This window comes from Sturnus vulgaris, chromosome 9 (genome assembly GCF_052056855.1).
Source record: "Sturnus vulgaris isolate bStuVul1 chromosome 9, bStuVul1.hap1, whole genome shotgun sequence".
NCBI classification, from domain to species: Eukaryota; Metazoa; Chordata; class Aves; order Passeriformes; family Sturnidae; genus Sturnus; species Sturnus vulgaris.
This window is the reverse complement of record NC_142251.1, coordinates 27,898,001-27,919,825: the sequence shown is the minus strand read 5'-3', so window position 1 is coordinate 27,919,825 and position 21,825 is coordinate 27,898,001. Positions and strand designations below refer to the sequence as shown.

The 21,825-nt window shown below is 41.4% G+C and overlaps 1 protein-coding gene across 8 annotated transcripts in view; it reads left to right on the top strand.

The window, feature by feature from the left end:
- DNM3 (dynamin 3) overlaps positions 1-21,825 on the top strand; it is a 185,805-nt gene that overhangs the window by 92,256 nt on the left and 71,724 nt on the right. For all 8 annotated transcript variants that reach the window (XM_088170265.1, XM_088170263.1, XM_088170262.1 and 5 more), the window contains one exon: positions 16,383-16,492. In XM_088170265.1, the coding sequence (XP_088026391.1) occupies positions 16,383-16,492 (110 nt within the window). The remainder of the gene's footprint in view (positions 1-16,382; positions 16,493-21,825) is intronic.

Sequence of the window (21,825 nt, the reverse complement as noted above, 5' to 3'; positions counted from 1 at the left end):
AGAAGCCCTGATGGGTGGAGTAGGCAATGGGCGTTGTAGTGTGGATGCTTTGCTAACCCTTTGCTGTGCAGCTGCAGGACAAACTCACTGAAGCCATGGCCAGCAGCAAAGTGGATTCTCGGGGAGCTCTGTTTGTAAAACCCTTCTCTGTGCAGGAGAGATTCAGGGATTTCTGCTGCAGGAGGAGCAAGGATTTTAACTCTTTTCTAATCACTAGCTTTTTCTGGTAAATACTGTAGAAAAAGCATTGCAAGAACAGCTTTAAAGAGTTAGGAAAGCTCGTTAGCAGCCAGTTGCCAAAATATCTGTTTCTACATACTCTACACAAGTTAGAATAATCAAATTAAATGAAAGGTGGTTTTTGCATCTGGTTTTGGATCTGGAAATAAGTTGATACAGACAGATTCACTGGACAGTTTAATTGCTGTAATAAATTTGCAGTAAACCTCGTGAAAATAATATTTTCTTTTTTTCACTGTGAAGACAGATACATCCCTACATAAAGAGAAGCTGGCTTCCTCCTTTGTCTCATTTTCGACAACTGTAAATTTTCAGTTAGATTTCGGTAGTGGGTAACTACACATAGGAAATCCCATCTGTATGAAATCCTGTGGGCATCCACAGAGGTGCTCAATGAGCTGTGCTGCTAACAGCAGAGAGTCTAGCAAGAAATGTCTTTTTCTTGTGCTTTGTGAGAACAGCCTCTGAAGATTGCACACGGGTGCTTTGTGGGAGGGCATTCCACACTGCGGGAGCAGAACGAGCGCCTTTAGGCAGCTGAGGTCAAAATGTGGACAAGGACTTCAGACATTTATAGTTGTGTTTCTCCCTGCTTACAAAAAATAAATACTCAATAGTTCAGGGACAGTTTGTATAGCAAGCTTAATTTGGGATAACCAAGACTTTATTGGCACAAGTCTACATGAAACGTAGAATTGTAAGTTCTTCATTATTTCCATCGTGCTCTTCTTTGCTGTGTACAATGCACAAGTTCCTGTAGCCTCCATGTGAGACATGTGAATTGATGCTTTTCTGTAAATTATTTGCCACTGAGATGATGGACCAACACCCTACTCTACCAAATGGAAAAGATGAGTAGCTGCTCCTGGGCTAGGCTGGTAGCCAGCCAGGAGGGGATCAATTAGGGAGTGGTGCTTTATTTCCCAGAGCCTTGAGCCCTTGGCTTTTGGAGCACACCCAGGTGTTGAGCTGCTCAATGGAAGATGAAGGTGCCTCGATGCTTTGAGTCTGCTCAGCTGCACTTGCTCCTCTTCCCTGGGTTTGGTTTGAAATTGCAGTTTATTCCACAGAGTGGGGTTCTCGTGCTGGGTGAGCACAGGGTGCTGGTGCCCTTCAGCCCCACACAAAGAGTTGCATCATTCCTGATAAATTGAGTTTGTTCAGTTCTGTTCTTAGAGCCCCTGTCTTATGTCCCTGCCTCAAGCACCTCTGCCAAGCTGTGTCTAACCCTGAGGAGCACGGACAGGAACTGGGACTTGGGAAAGTTCTGGAGAGAAGGAGCTGGTGGATCCAGGCCTAGAGCATGGAAAATTGTCTGCACCAGGATGGAGCAGAGGGGAAAAGACAATGTGCTTGAAATACAAAAGCGTTTGAGACTCTCAGGCTTTCCTTTTGGTGAAGTCTGTCATCTCAAACAGCAGAGATGCTGCTTGCAGTGTAAAGAGCAGAGTAAGAGCAGGGCAAAGTTCCAAGGAGCTCTTGGGCATTTTAAATCAGGTTTGCTGCTTTCTTCTCCCTCTGTAATTCAGATAAGAGGTTTACACATATCATTGCAGAGTTCTCTTATGACTTCAGGCTGTTGATTTAAAACTGAGACACTTGAGAGAGCTGAAGAAATGGGATGGGGGCTTAACTGAACTTTGCAGTTTATACTAGTGCTTAGTTTTCTTTAACTTAATTTTATTTTCCTAATATCTAGCCATAATAATTTTCACTGCTTTTTAGGCTTTTTAGTGAAGAGTAATGTAAAAGAAGGGTTGAACACTGGAGCTTTCTCAACATCTCAGCATTGCCTATTAATGGGTTTCCCCCTCAACCAAGCAGTGGGTCAGTTTTTTCCATGGTGTGTCTGTTTGAGTTAAAATACCTCATTAAGTTCTCTACCATGAATCTGTATTGTGATGACTGAAAGTCCTGGTGATGGTGGAGCACGTGTTCTTTGTTGCTTTATTGCCTTTGGGAATGCTCTCTGTTGTGCCAACCCCACACAATCTGTGTACTTTTGATATGAAAGATGTTGCTTTTCCAATGATTTTCTGTCCATCTCTCTAAACAAGAATATGAAGATATGTCAGTTTTCCAGAGGAATTATTCCACTAGATCTCTGTTAGATCAATTAAGTGGTAATTTTGATTCTGTATTAAAAATTTTTAGCTTTTCCTGTTTGTGAGCCATTACTAAGTCAATCTATAGGTATTTTAGATAACTGCAGCAGTTTCTTCCTAACCTTATTGCCACCTCTGCAGCCACTTCTCCAGATCACCATGTGTTATACTTGTCAATTGGTCTTTTTGCTTTCTCATTTTCATCTTTGAGGTACTCTGAAGTGCTTTATAGTCATCCTTGCTAGATTCTGCTCCCTTCCAGCCCCACCTGCCCTTTAGGACAAGAACAGCAGGGAGAGGAGTGTCCTGGTTCTGTAGTTAACAGTTCTTTTGGAACAAGCCCAGAGGAGGCCACTGAGATGCTCAGAAGGCTGGAGCATCCTGTGAGGACAGGCTGAGGCTGAACTTCAGCGTTCTTCAGCCTGGAGAAGGCTCCAGGGAGACCTTAGAGCAGCTGAAGTGTAACTTAAAGGAACTCCAAGGAAGCTGGAGAGATACTTTTGGCAGGGGCTTGGAGTGATAGGACAAGGAGTGATGGCTTTAAATGGATAGAGAGTGGGTTTAGATCAGGTATCAGCAAGAAATCCTTCCCTCTGGGGTGATGAGACCCTGGCACACGTTCCCAGAGAAGCTGTGAATGCTCCACCCCTGGCAGTGCCCAAGGCCAGGCTGGACAGGGCTTGGAGCAGCCTGGGACAGTGGAAGGTGTCCCTGCCCGTGGAGGGGGTGGGAATGAGATGAGCTTTGTATTCCCTTCCAAGCCAAACCATTCTATGGGAGGATTTTTTTCCTTTTGTGGATGTTTGTATGAGGGCAGTGAGGACTTTCTTGAGCTGCAGAGTAAGCTGAGAATTTGCAGCCTAATTCAAATCAATTAGAAATATTTTCTTACTGAACTCAGCACCTGACACCTGTCAACGTTTGCACTAAATGAGCCAAATCATGAAATAATGAAGACTTTTTGGCTGTGGTGTTTAAGCTGAGAGAATTTAGTATCCAATGGTAATTAGGGTATAATTATTTTAGATTGAGGGGCGTGTGCCTGTTATGGTATATAAAATTTTCCTCCATTTCAGTGAGCAGAAGAAGAATTCCATAATGTGCTTCATTTCAAGGTGACCTTGTGTCTTAATGCTCTGAAAGGGTCTGGGATTTTGTTTATGCCTGCAGAAAATATCAGAAGTCACTGATGGCAGAGGTTCCCATCTTCACTTCCCTGTAAGGAGGAGGTGGTGTCAGTTTTTTGGGAGTGCAATGAACATTTCCAGTCCTTTACAAACATTCCCTTTTCTGCAGAAAGCACCTGCACGTGGTGGTCTTTGTCCACACACAAACTGGCACAGGTGTCTTTGCATTTCTCTAGGTCCTAACTTGAAAAACACTTCGTGCACCAAACGTCTTTAGCAGGAGATGTGGGAGGTGGATGGGAAAAGGAAGTGAGTGCAAGAAAAATAAGGGGACTCAGGATTCACCTGTGAATTAGGCTCTGTGCAGCTGCCAAGTGAATTTGATTTTAAATCATAGTTTTGTCTCCTTAATCTAAACTGTATTTTTCCCCCTCTCTGAATTAGGTTCTCCCCACCCACATTTCCAAAGTGCAGTTTCAGGGCAGATTGAAAAGCATTTTGAGGTCTTCTGTTTTCATTAGGGAATGTGAATTTCTTTTAAATGTAAATTTTCCAGGCCTATAACGCTTGGTTTGGAGAGGAATTTTTTTTTTTTTTCTTTTTTGAGTAATGGCAATTAGTTCTGTAATGCATTTATTTAAATATACATGCATTTAGCCTTGTCTATTGTCATGTACTTCTTTCCTGGGAATTATTAGTAATTATATTTTGGTAATGTATTAGTAGAAAACCCTCATTATTTCAAGCTATTTCAGTATAATGTATTATTAGACATTTAAAACAAATCTAAACTGCTAGACAATCTAGTTTTTGTAACCTTGGGAATATCCTCAAAGGAGCACAGAATGTTATTTCAGCAAAAGGAATGAATCGAGACAATAATTAAAATATACATTTAGTTTGAGTAATGAAAATGCAAAGAATGGATCACAGAAAATCAAATTGCTGAATAGGATGTGAAAATAGTGCTTGGGCAGACGTAAAACGATTTTAATGAACTTTTTATTTCAGTATTTTATTTCAATACTTTTGAGGCTTTTGAAGGCCAGAGGGAAACTAGCTGAATTGTTTTCTTTGTTTTACATTGTATTTTTAAAATTTTGTTGCATGGACAATTTTGCAATGAGCTGTCCTCCCTGCTTTGTATCTTTGAGTGACCTGAAAACAAAATGTTTGTCTAAAATGTTCTTTATTGCTTTAGAGCACATTATAGGATGGTCTCTGATAAGAGAATTAACTGAGTGTGAAATGAGCTCATGCACAGCTCATCAGATGGTTTACATCAGTAAGGCTTAGTTGTGTGAATTCAGTTTGCAGAATCCATCATGGAATCAGGTTCTTTGTGAAAAATTATAGGCTTGGGAGTTTGATAGTTTCACTCTTCTTGATTCCTCGCTGAAATTTCATTTTTTACGTATATTTGGAAATTAGCTATCTTGTTTTCACTTGGATTTTTGTTGTGCCCGTGCTGCTTTCCCATGGAAACACTCTCAAAATGTCAGTTTTAGAAAGCAGTGTAATAGATTTTTCCAGCTGCAGTTCCTCGTTGGTTGCAGTATCTGTAAAAGCTAACGACATTAAGGAGTAATGGAGTAGATCTTTCAAAGCACAAGTAAGGAGTAATAGGGGTGTTTTGACATAGTGTTTAAAGAAAAAAAAAAAAAAAACCCATGGAATTTGGTTTCCTGCCCAGAACTTTGACTGACTGTCTGGGAATTCAGTGCCGTGTGTCAGTGTTATGTAGAACTGGTGTATGTACACTGCAGTGATTCTTTACAATTGTTACAGTGTCCTGCAAGTTTAGGGCCAGGGAATTGATAGTTCCCAATATTTTGAGTCAGCATTGATAAAGACTTTCACTGCTGAAGAAGTGCTGCACAGTAAATATTTCCCTTTATTCCAGAGAGACAGCAGGGTTCATCTTCCTTGTCCACATACTGTAAAAATTCACCATTTTTGCAGGCATATTTCAACTTTTGGATTTCAGTGCACCTTTTTTGTTACCTTCTGTGTTTGCAGTAATTACCTCTTGCATTACCAGTGGTTGTGTGGATTTCTCAAGCTCCTGGAGACTTTCAAAGCTGTTGTACCTTTGTTTGAAACAGCTGAGGTTAAGCAGTGCTGCTAAAGCAAAACTTTACACCTTGTTTATTGAATCTTTAAAAATCTTATTTTCATAATATCGCTTCACCAACAATAGCTATCCAAGCTGCATGTTACAAATTTTTAGAGCATGATGCAGATAGTTCTTAGAGCTATTGTGATCATTGGTAAGAGGCTTTTTCCTTAGGAGAGAGCTCCTTTCTAATCGTGCTCTTGGGGAAGCCAACTGACAGTATCTTAACAAAGATGATGAAGTAAATGCAGGTGTTTGTCATCCTAACACAACTTTCAGACTACACAATGGTGTATTCAATGTGTATTTCCCTCCCTAAGCAAACAGCATGGAATAAAAGAGGGTGTTAGGTATGAATCAGAGTAGTAGTTGATTGCAGGAATCCAGACATGGGAGAACTGGAATTCTTGAAAGATGATGTTATTTTATACAGAGGAGAAATGACATATTTTTAAATGTCACTGTAAGAAAAGACAAGGTTTGGCGTTAGTCTGGATGAGAAGAGATAGGGAGAAAAGTAGAAAAACTATTAAAAATACTTCTGAGTTACTAGTAAGGTTTTTCATTTTGGGATAACCAAAGAATATAACTGTAAGATTCTTAAATCTGGCAGTTACTGAAGACCTCATCCCCCGTGCAAGGGCCAGGGAAATGTCCCCTCCCAGTTGCTGACACTCTGCAGAGATGCTCTCCTTGCCCACTTTTTGTGCTTGTCACTCACAGGGATGACGATGGAGCCTCTGGTGGGCTGAGGGCTCGGTGCTGCTTTGCTAAGAATGAATCTGGCAGCCAGAAGCATCCCAGATGTTGTCTCCTGATTTCAGCACCCCACTCCCCCCCGTGCCCCCTTGCAGTGCTCAGTGCCAGTCCAGCTTTGTTCTTAGCTCTTGGCTGTGACAGTGCACGATCTGCCTCAGCACAAACCTCTGCCTGTTGCCTCTGACATGGAGAAACCGATCCCACATGGCTGAGGATGTGCTGTTGGTGCCTTGGAGAGGCTACCTAGAACAGAGGCTAGACAGAGTTAGAAAATAAAGCAGGCATGTATTGAAAAGCCTTCAAAGGGTACAGCTTGGGCAGTGCAGGAGCCTCACGGAGGCTACACCAAAAATGGATGGTGGTCATGAGTTTTTCAGACAGATAGAAGTTTGGTCTGTTTGCACATCAGAGGTTAATTGTCCGATTACAGTTTCAGGTAATGAAGTCATTTACTCCAAGTTTTGCCCCCCATTTCACTGTTGTTCACACCTCTCGGGGCCTGAGACAATCGGGTGTCCTTGAGTTTCAAGCCAAGAGAGAAATTGTCGTGTCTGAATAAAATGGGAGAACAGTAGCTGACAGGCTATGGAATTTTGGAGTTATACACTAAAGCAATACTGATCTGAAAAATATAAAGGCTAAAACTTAAGGCATCACAGTGAGTTGGTGCTTGCAGAGTGATTGTTCTCCTCTTTTCTGCTCGAGCTGGCTACAAAGGTGCCTTTGGATGATCTGTCCTGGGCATGGCACAGCCTGCTCTGGACCTGCAGGAGAACTGCCAGCAGTGCCAAGGACAGCCAGGCTCCAAGGCTTTGGTGTTAGGGCTGTTATCCTTCACTGAGACTCAGCAAGGGCACAAGGCTGGGCTTTGAAGCTGAGGAAGGTGATCTGTCAGTAAATAACCCAAGGTCTGCCACCACACGAAAGGCAGGGACAGCACCTGAACAGTCGGTGGTTATCTCAGTTTGAGGGTGTCTCTGTGCTTGCAGAGGGGTTGCTGTGTGCTTCCCCAAAGTGTGCTCCCCTCTGCTGGGGTGTCTGCCCGAGTTCAGCACCTGCCAGGCCATTTGAAGGGAGCACGTGGCCAAGGCAGAGGAGTTTGTCCCTCTGTTTCAGGTGGGTGTTTTTAAGGTGTGCTGTAGGTTTCCCTTGGGGTGATGCTGGAACAGGCCCTCTGCTTTCTGTCTTGTGTTACAAGGGAACAGCTGAGCAGCACAATCACAATGATTTGCCATGTGTCCTTCACGGAGCACACTTCTGCCTGTGACAAGCTCACATACAGTTATCAGGAAAGAGCAACACTTGGACATTTGCATTTAATCTACAGCATCTGCAGATTAAAACCCACCATATTTAGCAGCTCTCCTACACACACTCCTAGTAGGAGGGTCAGCAGGAGACCAGCACTGCCTGGCACTTGCAGTCCCTTTTTTTGATGGCAGTAACTTTGATGGAGCCAGTCCAGAGAAGGACAGCAAAGCTGGTGAAGGAGCACAAGTCATATGAGGAGAGGCTGAGGGATGTGGGATGGCTCAGCCTGCAGAAAAGGGGGCTCAGAGATGACCTTATTGGTCTTTACAGCTATGTGAAAGGAGGCTGTAGCCAGATGGGGTCAGTCTCTTCTCCCAGACAACCAAAGACAAGAGGAAGTGGCCTCAAGTTGAACCAGAGGACCACTGGATCTTTGGAAAATTTTGTTTTCTTGGATGTTCTACTAACCTTTTTTTCCACATTCCCATGCCTCTGTTTGTCAGGTTCCTTTCCTTGAGTCTATCCCCACTCACATTTCAGTACTTACTGGGCAGGTGATGGACATTCAGAGGTGGCTTCTGCCTGAGGAGGGTTTGAGAACAGAGAAAACTTAAGGTCAGTCTTTGGCTCTGAGCTTCATGAGAACATTCCTGGTGAATATTTCTGAGGAGATTTCAATCTAAATATTCATTGCCAAGGACAGAGGGCTGCAGGTTTTCTGCAGTAATTATTTTAGGATATCTTTTGGCAAATTCTGAGACACATCTCAAAACCCTCCCTTGAAGATTTGATGGCATTATGTGACTTAGCCTTTGAAGGTAATGTTTTTGATATGAAGTAGAAATAGTGCTTGGTGGTTATGGTGTATTCAGTATTTTACAAAAAAATGCAACAATTTTACAATTTACATTTTCTTTGATGAAATTGATAAGCTAGAATATATTTATACATATGATGTAGAGCAAGGAGGGAGATAGCTTCAGACAGTTGTCTCAGAAGTTAATGTTTTCCATGACCCAAGTATCTTGGCTAGATTGAAAAAAAAAAATTAAAAAAGAAAAAAAGGAAAAAGCTGAAATGTACCTTTCAAAAAGTGCTGCTATTAAAAAAAAAAACAGCTAAAGAGGAGGGGTGCTGGGGGAGAAGTCTTGACACCAGCAGCTCTGTCACAGCAGAGTTTCTCTCGGATGTCTGGAAAAAGTCTTATGCTTCTGGGATGCTTTCCAAAATATTTTCAGTGACCATTGCCACAGGCGTGAACTTCTTAATGCATTTTGCAGTAATCTCCAGCACAGTGAAATTGATTGCTGTCTGAAAGCTTTTAATGATAACAAGCAAGTAGGGCAGCATAAGTGCCATGAGCTAATTTGCCTGTGTGCATTATGTTGCATGTTAGGAGTCCTGCAGAGACAGATGCATCACCTCAGGAAAATCCTGCTTAATGTTTTTTTTACAGAATTATGTAATTGCATGTTTATCATTTTACATCTTGCAGGGAAGATAATTTTTCTGCATACACAAAGGATGTATGGTCTTTGAAGAGGCTTCATTTGGTACCCAGGGAAAGGTCTCTGGTGGCTTCCTGAGTTTGAGCTTTTCTAGGGTTCACTTTGGAGAAGCTGAAATAGATAAAAAAGCCAGAGCAGTTTTAGGAAATGCCTTTCCAGCAGACAAAAATGTTCTGTATCAAAGGTGCACCTTCTTCATGTGCCTAGCAAGGAATGTCAGGAAGCTTATAAATGAAAGATATAATCTTCAAGTTAAGGGCATTGAGGAAGCTTAAAATACAGTGCAACCTAATGGGGTTTTTTTTCCATACTACCTTAGTATTCCTAATGCAAGAGATCATTAGAACTAGAGAGGTTCATCCAGCCAGACCATCACCTTTCCAAGACTGAAATCTGAGCTGCACTTCAATTCAAAGAGCAGAGGTTTCAAGAATTACGTTTTTTGTGTAAATAAAAAAATCCCACCACCAAAGCACGCGTGTATACATACGTGTATATATATATAAACCACAGTATTTTTATACACACACACGTGTGTGTGATAATCAAAATAGTTAATGCAAACAGAGCAGCCTGATCTCGCAGAGCCTGGTGTGTCATTGTCCCTCTGTGCCAGCACAGGCACGCTGCTCCAAAGCCCTTCATCCTGCACTGCTGCTCCCACAAACCACTGTGGTTGTTGGATGGTCTGCAGAGGTGAGGAGTGAAAAACAAAAATCTGAGCACCAGCAGAGAAAAACAAGCTGTCCTAAGAAGGCTTTGTAGCAAGGGATAAAAAGGTCGAGGGATCCATTTATCCCCCCCTACCTTGGGAGCAGCCACTTGGCACATCCAGCAGAATTTTTCCAGACTGTCACTGGTTCATCAGTCGGGGCTTTCTCTGAGTTTTAAATGCCAGCATCACTTCAGTTCAGAGGAATTGCTGGCTTCTTTCCCAGACAAGATTTCCCAAATTCAAAATGACCTTTCAAGATCCTAACTAATAGGAGCTAAACAGAGATTTCCTCTTCATCAGAGCCTTTCTCAGATTGATCCTTTTACTGACAGCACAGACCAGTGAAAGACCAGCCCTTCACTTGTGATAATAAACACCTCTTTTGGAGAGGGGCAAATTTAACACTGAATTTGTTATATATTCCAGAAACTATTGCCCTTGTGTTTGATGCACTGATTATGTAAAGGCAGAGGGGAGTACCAGTGGAATTACTCGATTTCTAGATTGCTCATATTTTTTTTTTAATTATTTTTAAAATAATTGTGAGGTTCTGCTCTGAGGTGTGCTGTAGGAATTCAAACTGCAGCTTCAGTTCCCTGGAAACCTGTGCTGCAAAATAATAATGTAGAGACAGCCTGTCCTGGTGTCCTTCTGGGAAGTCTTGACATGTGGCAGGATAGAAAACTGCTTTCAAGGAGCAGCCAGTGACCATTTCTTGTTGAAGTATTTCAAATGCAGAGTTGCAAACTCTTGTTTTTCTATTCCTGAAGAAATTTGGGCGAAAGAAAAGTGCAGAAACAAATATAATGCTGGTTCTTACCAGAGAAAAAACACTGTGGGAAATGAGTGACACTCTGTAAAAATGAAAAAAAGGCCAGACTAAGCAATGATTTACCATTAGCATCAGCTTTAGTCCCATAGCTGAATTGTGAAGGAATAGCAGAGATATAACAAGGCTCTTAATTTTTTTTAATAATACGTTGTGGAAAAAGATACCAAAAGATTGGGAAAAAAAAGAAGTATGCCTAATTGCCTGAAAAAAGATAGTACAAATGTAAAATACAGAAAGATAATAACTGAAACAGCTTGGTTCTATGATGAGATCTTACTTACTTTTGGCATTTTCAGCTTTGTTTTATTTACATTTTCAGCTTTTCAGTATTTTGACCATGGCAAAAGACAAAGATTTATAAGACTGAAGGAATATAAGATTTGGTATTTGTGCTCTGTGCCACGTGCTCTGTTCCTCTAAGAGCCCAGCTTATCAGCCTGAGCCATTGTCACATTTTTGTCATGAGATTTTCAGTTTGGAGTTGACTCTAGAAGACTGGAGGGGAGAGGTGCATAGATGGAAGAAACATGTTTTCATCTGCAATTTATTAAGTATTCTTTTGCAGTGCTTTTCAGAAAAATGTTAGAATATTTAGGTACACGTTGTTTTTCTGGTAAAGCAGCTCCTTCTTCATTTTATAGACACGTTAGAATTATGTTTTCTACATCTGTACCCAGGAGCATGCTCAGACCTGAATCCCAAACTGCTAAGTAGACTGTAATAAAATAACTTGCTTTGTTTTTCTTCAGAATTTTTCAGTAGTGTCTGAGAATCCCATGCTTCATTTTTCAAAGTATGCTTTAAAGCCAAGTGTGGTGAAGCAGAGACCATTGTGAAGATGTTGTGTGGCTTTGTCAACTGAGGGGGAAATAAAAACTGAAACAGAAACACAGGAAAACTCTCTTGGGTATATTTAAAGTCAGAATATGGTAAATTCTTGGACATTGATTTAAATATTATGGGGGTTTCTATGAGGCATCTTAATAATTTTCACTTTGATCAAATGCCACAGCGTAGGCTGTTTGCCCTGGCAGCCAGAGCTCTGAGGTGTAAACAAGGCTGAGCCTTTCCTTTTTGGGAGTAAACAGGCACAGACCACCAGCAGTTCCTTACACTTCTAGTATTTTTCTTCTTCTTTTCTTAATACAGATCACTCTGGCTCAGCAGGTTCACAAGCCACTGCTTCTTGTGTCTCTGTAGAACGTGGATTCTGCTCTGGCCATATAAAATAGTACAGTACTATAGAATATCTTTGCTTTGGGATTATTTTCTGCCTCTGCTGCTTAACTGCTTTGCAAAGCAGTTGCTTGCTTTGGGTGTTCCACCCACAGGTTTTATTATTTTAAATTTATATATTTATCTAACTGTCCTGATTGCAGGATATTTAATGATGCCCTGGCATCACTGGCTGCTGGCAGGAGCAAGGTGAAGCCTGTGAGTATCCCCAGGTATGAATGCACAAACAAATCCAGAGAGCAGGGCTGTGTCAGTCTGGAAATCCAGTCCAGAGACATGAATGCTAAGGTTTTTATCTGCTGTTCCCCAGCTTTATTTCAAAGCTGTTCTTCCTCTCTTCATGATTTTAAAGCAGTTCACTCTTTTGCCTCATCAATGCCTAATATTTGTTAATGCCTCATACTCATGGCAGAGGCATTTTGTGCATATCTACATTTGCTCTCAGTGCACAGTAAAAACTCCTGAGATTTGTACTCTGAGCTGATGCAGAGAATAGATCCTGCTGTAAACCAGCCTTTGTTCCAACCTTTCCAATGTGGCCTGTGCTTCCAGCTGGGAGCTTGATTTCTTTGAACTTGAGGTCCCCACACAGACAGGTTTTGGTTGGTGTCATGACCCTCCCTTTCAAAGCTGGTGTTCTATAAGGCATTGCTAAGTGCTGAGCAAACCAGCCCAATTCTCTTGATGTAGCTAAAAGTGCAATTGGGCCAATGCTTGGCTCAGTCCTGCATTTCAAAATCTGAGCATCATGTGCTTGAGTTGTGCTGCATAAACTTTAATTCTGTTCTCTTGTGGAGAAGAGCCTGTGCTGCTGCTGCTGCTGAGCCTTAGCCAGCCTGAAGTGACAAAAGAACCACCTTTGATAACTGGAGGAAACTGAAGTCATTTAACAATTTATTTTTTTTTGAAGCAAAGGAATTCTCTTATCATCCAGCTTGCTGATGTTGTGTCCAAGGTTTCTTTTGCTGTTTTGACTGAGCCTGAAAGTTCCAAAAGCACAGAACACTTTCTGAAGCAGCTTCTGCCCCTGGCTGAAAATGCAATGGAGTTCATTAGCCTGGAAGTGCTGGCTGAGACCCTGCTGGGGGAAGGGGAGCTGCTGTTGTATTTTTTGTATCCCTTGTGCCATTTTGGACTTGAGCAGTATTTATTTTTAGTACATTTAAACAGTGCAGAAGGAAGGGGCAGTTGTAATATGGCATATTTACATCATGCTGTCAGTTCCTGGCAGCTCCCTTGCCTGTTGGAGACCAGAATTGGTCCATTAAGGATGTGAGTGCTACTTATGCCCACGAGTGGTGAAACATCGTCTCCAGGGTGGGAAGGCCTCCCCAGGCCAGCAGGTTCGTTTGTTTTTCTAAGGTGGAGTATGGGGAATTTTTTTTTTTTCATGTCACAGGGACAGGAATGGGCCATTCTACCTCCCACTTTTTCCTTCTTCTCCTCTACTCTGGAAAAAGAGAGGCAAAGTTCTGTACGTGAGATCAGCATGTGCTGGTTTTTCCCCTCGTGTCACGCTTCAGTTCTCTGCCTCTTTATAAAAATAAAAATCTATAAATAAGAAAGAACAAATGCTGAGGGGGACAAACTGGACCCACAGTTATGTGCATGTAGTCACTCGTCGAAGTGTGCCTAGCCCCATTCCTCCCAGGCTTCATGCATTCCCTGCTTCTTGTGCTCTCAGCTTCTCAGGATGGGGAAACATGCACAAATAATCCTGGCTGGAGCTTTTTTTGCCCTACCATAATGTGATATTAATTGAGCTTAGGCTGAAATGTTGGGCTCATCTGCTGTTGAATTAGCTCGTTCTCCATTTCTGTATATTTTCCCCCACTTTGGAGGGGAAAAAAAAATGGCAATGAGTTTTGCTGCCACACTTTCACATCCCAGTAATTCTCCTGGAATTAAGCAGTATTTAGCTCTGATCTCTCCTGTGTGACTCTGTTTGCCTCAAGCACAGGCACCCTGTGATTTCCCTTTCTTGGAAACTGCCCTGTCTCAGCATGTGGGTAGGAGGCCATGTAAATAAATACCAACCACTTCTTAGCCTTCAGTAGGCATTTCCTTTTTCCTGGTGGCTGCAGAAGAAACACTTTCTCACAGTTTGGCATCAAACATTTATATAACTTTCCTGCTTGTGGAATTTTTGTTTAGACAATCAGATTCTTGGTATAGTTTTTTTCATCAGTTTCTATTTTTGTTCATCTGGGGTTGCTTGGTTTGTCAGTAAATAGTGTCTGTCGGGAGAAACACTTCATCAGAAACTTCTTAAATTTTCAGTAATTGAATAGTAAGTCATGATAAGCCTATTCTGTAATACTGAAAGATGAGTTTAAAAGAAAAAAACTAAACTTGGAGGTTTTTTTTCTTAGCTATGATGGAATATATCTGCCCCAAAGACTTTTTTATATATATAAACTGCCTTAAGTTTTTGAAGTAGAATTCAAAGTATCTTACATTGCCTTGCAGCCTAGCTTTCAGCTGAAAAAGAAAACACTTGCTTTTGATACAAAGTTTAATATATACTAGAATATTTTTCAAGTGTGTGTCCCTTGTCATGGCAGCAGAGCTAATACATTGTTATCCTTTTATTTACTATACTAGTTAGGATATAAATTTATAATAGCAAAACAGATCATATCAATACAAATCAGTATTAGAGGATAGGTACTTCTAATTTGCATACATAAGTATTTATAAGATCTTTATTTAGGTTGTTTGCTATTATTTAATTTTTATTGATTAATTATGAATGTTTTATTAGTCTCAGTGGTAATTCTCACTGAGTGGATGACAGTGTACAGTCCCTGCTGGGAGAGTCCCAAGGCTTTGGAGCATACAGATTCCCTGGAAGCAGAATGCAGATCTGAACTGTGATGAACAGCTACAGAGTGGCACAGAACTGGACTCCTTCATGGGAGCAGGTGTTAGATGAGACAGTGAAGAGTGTACCTCTGTATCTTCTTCTGTGTGGAATAATTTCTAAGGTAGTTAAGATAGAGGCAGTTTCAAAATCCATCAGATGCTTTTTATGTGATACACAGAATCTGATAACCTTTGTATTCAACAAGAAGAGAAACTGTGCTTTTCCAGAAGGGCTTTTGAAATCTGCTTTTTCCTCTCCTGAGGCCTGCTAGGAGGCTGTCTAGGAAAGTGAGCCTTTGTTGGCCATGTCACAGAGTTTTTATAGTTTCACTCTTAGGGCCTTTCTCATCCAGCTTAGTTTTGCAATCTGCTGAAGCTCAGCCAAGATGAATTGCATCTTCCCTCACAGAACACACGTTCAGCCCAGCCAGGACCTCTCCACATCTTCCTCTCCTGTGCCCTGCAGGTTCCTTGGTGTATTCTGGGAAGCACATCCAGAGAAGACAGAGTCCTACTTTGCTTTGTCCCTTTGTCCTGGCTCATGGCACACAATAAACTCTTGTCCCATGCATATTTCTTCCTTGAGCCAAGCCCCATGAGTGGTGTCCCAGCCCAGAATACTTTGGGGAGTGCAGTGGTGCTGGGCTTCAGAGCTGGCTCTGCTGCTGGCTGGGCAGAGACCAGTCAGCCTTGGGCGATTTACTGAAGTTCTGTAGGGTCTTTTAGAAGCTGTTCAAGTGTTAATACCCCTGTGAGCAGTGCTGTCCTGATGTGCAAGCCCAGAATGAGGCTTTGAGGATTCCCTCTTGTCCTTGGATCCTTCTGTTTAACATCAGGTGTGTTTGCAAAACAAACCAGAGAGGTTTGCTTCAGTTTATCCATCAGTGCAAGGACTTTAACACAGTGGAAACAGCAAATAATCTCAGGAGTGTTTTGTTCTGACATAATAAATTACCTGGGAGTATTGCTAGTTCTTAATTGGAAGTGAGAGGAAGGAAGAAACCTTGAAAAGGTGAAATTACAGTGATTGTGCTATAAATGAGGGTTGTGATGAAATTGCAAAGGAGTTGGCTACAGCAAGTGTGAATAACTCATTGCTGTTTGGAGAAATGAGCTGGTTAGATCAGAGTCTGATTTTGTTTGTACATTTGATTGATTTGTATGGGTTTTGTATTTTTCACTGGCAGAGTGAAAGTTTTTGTGTGGGTTTATTGATTGCCATGCTTACAGAATTAATAATAGCAACAAAGTAGAGATGAACTTATGTCACCAGTTACTTCACTTGCTGTGCACACATAGAGGAGTTCTTTTTTGATCAGGCACTTTTATTTAAGTCTGACCCTTGCCTTTCTAGAATTCAGAGGAATGAAAAATAACAAATGTAGATGTTTATGTGTTTGAGGTGAACTTTTTTTATTAGGAAATGTTTTAAAAGGGTCAGTGAAAAACAGAACTGAAACTGAGGTTTCATTTCTCTTGCAGGTAGGTCTATGAAAGATAAGCAGACATTTAAATTTGGGTATTTCCTTATGATAACAAATGTACCAAGGTCATTACCAACTCAACAGAGCTTGCTGACATCAGGCTTCTTCTCACACAGTGTTGTTTTAATCCATCTTTTTTTCTAGGAAAAAGAGAAGAAGTATATGCTGCCTTTGGACAACTTGAAAGTGCGAGATGTTGAAAAGAGCTTCATGTCCAGCAAACACATCTTTGCATTGTTTAACACAGAGCAGAGGTAAGAGAAGGTGCTATTCTGCAGACACTTCTATCAAATGGGATCTAGCTGAGCATTTTGATAACTGTGAGTGCAGCTCTGCTGTTTCCACCATGCTGAGTACACAAGGTGCTGATATTCTTGATTTATCTGCTGCTTTGCTGTTGCATAACCATGGGATGAGAGGTTGGTGTCCTCCGAGCCACTCGTGGGGTGAAACAGCTCCATGATGAGTCAGCCAGTCCTTCCTTATGGCTGAATAATCATCTCCTGATCCTATTTTTGTTTTATTTGGCAGTCACCTAGGCTTACCAAAACATTCATGACTTCTGTACCTTGTGACCAGATTCAACTGGTGTAAATCACAAAAGCGTCATTGCTTTTCACTTTCTCCAGTGGAAAATCTTGCCTGTCACTAATCTTGGGACTCATTTGATTGTTTGTTTGGGTTTAAACACTGCTGAATGGATAAAAATTACATTCCTCTACTCCTCTAATTAATAAAATCTTTGCTTTTTGGTTTTTGCCCCACACTTTTTCTCTGACTCCTCTCTGTTTTAAGTGATGTGGGTGCTCTATGGAAGCTACTCCTGATGCACAGCCAGTTCAGATTACTGTGCACAAACAGTTTCCTTAAACATTACAAAAGACACAAAAGTGTAATTTTAATTTTTTTTAACTGAGGAGGAGAGTTGCATTTTTAGCTGTTTCAGTGGCATTGCATTTTAGCAGGTAAGGGGCAATTTCTGTAAGCTTTTTTTTTTTTTCAGGTGAATAAGTAAATTGAATTGCAGAGGTAGCACGGATAGATATCCTTGTTTCCCTCTTCTGCTAAATTCCTTCACACCTGCTTCTCCCTCCCATCACCAAAGCTTGGCATTACCTACAGATATTCAAGATGATGAGGGCTGGATGTGGCTCTCTGCAGAGGCAGCTGTCTCTGCTCCCAAACTAGCCAGGAATAGTGGCCAGAATTTCAGAAGCAAGGAGTGCCCCTCCCTCCTGCAAAGCAAAAGCAAAGCGTGGGATTTCTGGGCTGTCAAGTTTCTGCTGACCCCAGAAATGTGAGGACACGATGTCAGTGTCAGCCTGAAGCAGCCCAGGAAGGCTCTGACACCTCAGCCAGGCTGCAAGGGGACATGGTCTGCCAGGAGATGCCCTTGGAAAGCATGTCACACACATTCTAGCTGGGAATAACATTTCAAATGCTCCACCACTTGCGTTGTGGAGCGCAGAAAAAAAGCTTTGAAAGGCTTTTCGTGTTCTTAAAAACATAAATGATCTTTGGGTGCTGGAAATGAATGTAATTCTGATGATTCTTGCTGGAGTTGTGTGGGGATCATCCCAGTGTTGTGTGTACATCCATCAAGAAAGGTGACTTTGTCCTGGTGGCTTGATAGCAGCTGTACATACTAGGTTCCTTCCCTGAGAAATTTGTTAATTTTAGCTATTTGTTTCTCCTTTGCTTCGACTAATGGCTTTTGAATATTGTCATCATCATCATTATTAATCATTGAACTGCTGTGAAAATCCAGGAGAATCATTTCCATTGGCAAGTTTGGGATTTATTTCGGTGGTGTATAGCTGGACGTTCACATTTTCACTTGATCTTCATCCATACTGGACATGAAAGATTTCAAAATCAGATGTCTAAAATGTTTGCCATGTCTGTGATAGCCCTGCCTCTTTGGGCTCTGAGTAGACCCTGCAGCCTCTGCAAGCTGCTCTAAAAACATCCTTACATCCACAGGGGCATGTTAAGACATGACAGCACAGCAGTAAGACCACAAAATACCTCTGCCTTGGGAGAGGCAGATCGTGGAATCAATCTTGCAGCTCTAAGGGAGGCAGAAGTTGTTTTTGAAGAAATATTTCTTGAATTCGAATTAAAACAGCAGTTTCTCTGTTACTGTCAACCAGCTGATTTTTGATATTTCTAAAAATCTGCCTCCTGGCACAAATTGATCAAAACAAGATTAGTATCATTTTCCACTGAATCCTGAGTTCACAGATGTGTCAGCAAAAACAGGAATATTGGTTCTCAAGTAGAGTGATCTGGCTGGGGACTCTGTCCCCTATCCCACATTCTTAAGGGAAGGGAAAGAGGGAATTGATAAAGATGCATTGAAATAAGAATTCTTACTGTGGCTTTACTTTGTGGTAATCTGTTGAATCCTGGTTTCTGATGTGTGTGTGAGTATGGCTTGCTTTTCAAAGATCATGTAAAAAATTAACTTTGCTTCTGGCTGGCTTTTTTTTTTTTTTCTTTTTGTTGGGGGGGGTGGAGTGGTTGCTTTTTTTAATTAAAAAAACCTTAGCAACTGAGAAAGAAATCAGCTTTCGAAGTCTGCCCACTGAGGGTTCTGGTTATGGAACCGTTTTGCAATTTAAGATGTAGATCGTTAAAGAACAAAGGCAAATCATCTGTTCCAGCTTCCATGATAGCACAGAGATTATTCTGAATCTTTTTTTTTCCTCCCCCCACCCCCCTCAATCTGCAGCATTTTTTTCCCCTTAACTATGAAATCTTTCTTAATGTTCAATTAAATTATTTTAATTTTCAAGCAAAAACTCTTTAGGAAAAGAATTTTAATAAGCTTGTTCTCTTTTTCATTCCCAGCCCCTCACTGCATAGGTATTTGCTCCAGCCATATGTTTCTGATACTGTACATTTCAATAGTTTCCTGGATTATGCACTGCATTTTTTCCACTTATGAAAACCTTTCCAGCTCTGAAATATAGTTACCAGGAAAATACTCATTTCACTGCATAGAAGGAAAAACCATCTTGAGTTAGCTGAGACTTGGGGATAGATGGAGAAAGAAACTAACAGTATCTGTCATTTTGATTTACTGCAGAAGTCAACAGTTCTCTGACAGGAATCAAATGTGACTTGGTAATGCAGAGTAAATGGAGACTGTGACGATTGATTTCACAGTGAAGATAAATTCTCATGAAATGAACATAATTGCGTGTTTATGAAAAGGCTGCGTTGTGAAATAATTAAATTATTTTCATGTTACTTTCTAATTAAATCTTAAAAAAAAAAAAAAAAGAAAAGGTGAGGGTGGGAAAAGGAAAACTTTGCCTGAAAATAGTTACAGTATTACTTCAAGAAGGGGGAGGTTGGGTTTGTTTGTCTGCAAAGTAAGTAATACATTTAAAGTTTTTGAATGGGCCATTTACTTAATTTATAGACATTATGGAAGGCCTTTGCAGTGGTCTCCTCTGGTTTCCTTCCTTACCTTAGGACTACTAGATATTAAAACAAAGTAAATTCAAGTGAGTGCCCTGTGATTCCTGGATCATTTTTGTGATCCAAAAATGCCTTTAAGTGACTGAAGTTGAGCTGTGGGTTCAGGCAGTGTGTGTCTAAACCTAAAGCTGTCAAGTGAGTGCTATTTTGTGTTATCCATTTTCTCCACAGGAAACTCGTGGCAAGTCTGGTTGGTTTTTTTTGGTTTTTTTTTTTAGGCTGGAAAAAGAGATCAAATATATTGAGTATTTAAAAATAATGATGCTATAGGAAAAGAAAGAATGTTTGCAGTACTGCTGTAGAGCTTACTGTGAAGCTGTGTCCATGTAGCCACTGAGTGCCTTTCTAGGCAGAGCTAAGAAAGGAGAAGAGAGGATTTTGTCAGCATCTCAGCTCACATTCAGGAGATTACCCTGTCCTGTTCTCATTGCTGAGTGGGTAAGGCTCTTGTTCTCAGAGCTCAGGAACAAAGAAAACAAATTCTGCCCATCCCAGAAAGTTTACTTTCCTTACTGGATCTAATTCCAAATACTTGATTTATTCTCCGTGTATTTCTTGTGAAAATTATTCATTTTTTGGTGCTTTTTCTGTTACCCAAGTCCTGTAGCCTGGGACAAGAGCTGTAGTCTTAAATGTGTGTCCCTGAAGGTTCTGTGCAGGTCCCACCTCTCCTCCCCCCTGAGAAGGGCAAGCACTCAATAGTTCTCATGATCTCGCCCTGTTGATCCACGTGGAACTATTTTGACAGATTGTCTGTTGTTCTAAAGTAATCTCTTGCCTTTGCAGTAGTGTAATTACACTTTTTCCCTGATTTACTGGTCGAGAAATTGTTGTATTTACTGTATTACAACTCCTTTTTAATAATATTTCCCTTTTAATTAAAGAAATGATGCTGAGTAAAGAAAACTGTCTTCATTTGCTAGAAGCAGAGAAAAAGCTTCTTTCCACCTGTTCTCCAACTGTGGAGAGATGAATTCTCTTTTCTAGGAGCAGGGATTCTCCTAGGTGCAGCTTTTGGGGGTTATAAGTGGTTGTAGGCTGCAGTGTTTGTTAAGTTGCTGAATTTTCAAGCCTGTACCAATCCTGGGAGCAGGAAGCACAGGGTGAGGTACCCGGTGGAGAGTCCCTGGTCAGCAGCCTTCCTCTGCTCCTCTTCAGACTCATTCCTCTCCTCAGAGCCAAAGGAGCAGAAGCAGAGGGTGCAATTCTGCCCTCCTTGCAGAGGAAGGTGCCAGCAGTTGTTGTCTTTTGTTTTCCTGCCCATCCAGGACCCAGATGAAGGCGTTGCTTTCCTCACCTCTGTGGTTCTGTGTGATAGAGGGGTGTGAGGAGCAAGTGCAAAGCACAGAACTGTTCCTTTTGCTTTCACAGGAGTGGGTTCCTGGGAGCAGTCATGACAAAGCACTGGGACAGAGTCTGCCATCCCTGCTCCTGAGCTGCCTGCCTGTAAAAACAGATCTTTCATCTGACAACCAGATAAATGTCCAGGGGAGAGCAAGCAAAAGGCCATTTTGAGGGCACACAATAGGGCTGAAAATAGAACTGCCAGATGAGGAATTGTAGCTGCTGACTCCTGAGTACACTCTGTCTGTCAGGAATCATATTGCACAGGGAGCTGTGGTGTGTGGCAGGACCCAGGAAATCACTCTGTGTGCTCAGCCAAAGGTGTCACTGCACATTTGGGATAGATGTTGTTGGCTCTGTGGTGCTCTAGAAGGGGATGGAGCACAAGTTGTTTCTGGGACTCCAAATGTACCAGAGCTTCGAGTACTGAGTTTCTGGCCATGGGCAGCAACTGGTTAACTGCTATCCATATATAGGGGAAATTGGGCAAGAGCCAAAATAAAGGGAACTAGTGAAAGGAGACCGGGTCAGAGGAGGTGTTGGATAGAAGCCAGGCTAAAGGAGAAAGCCTAAAATGAGATGTATGTTTAGTTACTGTTTTTGAATTACTCAGAAAGCTAAGCCCCAGGAAGAGCTGGACTGTAAGCTATTCAGAGCCCTCTCTGTTCGAAATGGAAGAGAGAGAATCTGTTTAATTAAAAAGCCCTACAAATTTAATCCAGGAAAAAAGCTGCTAACATTTCTAAACAAACTC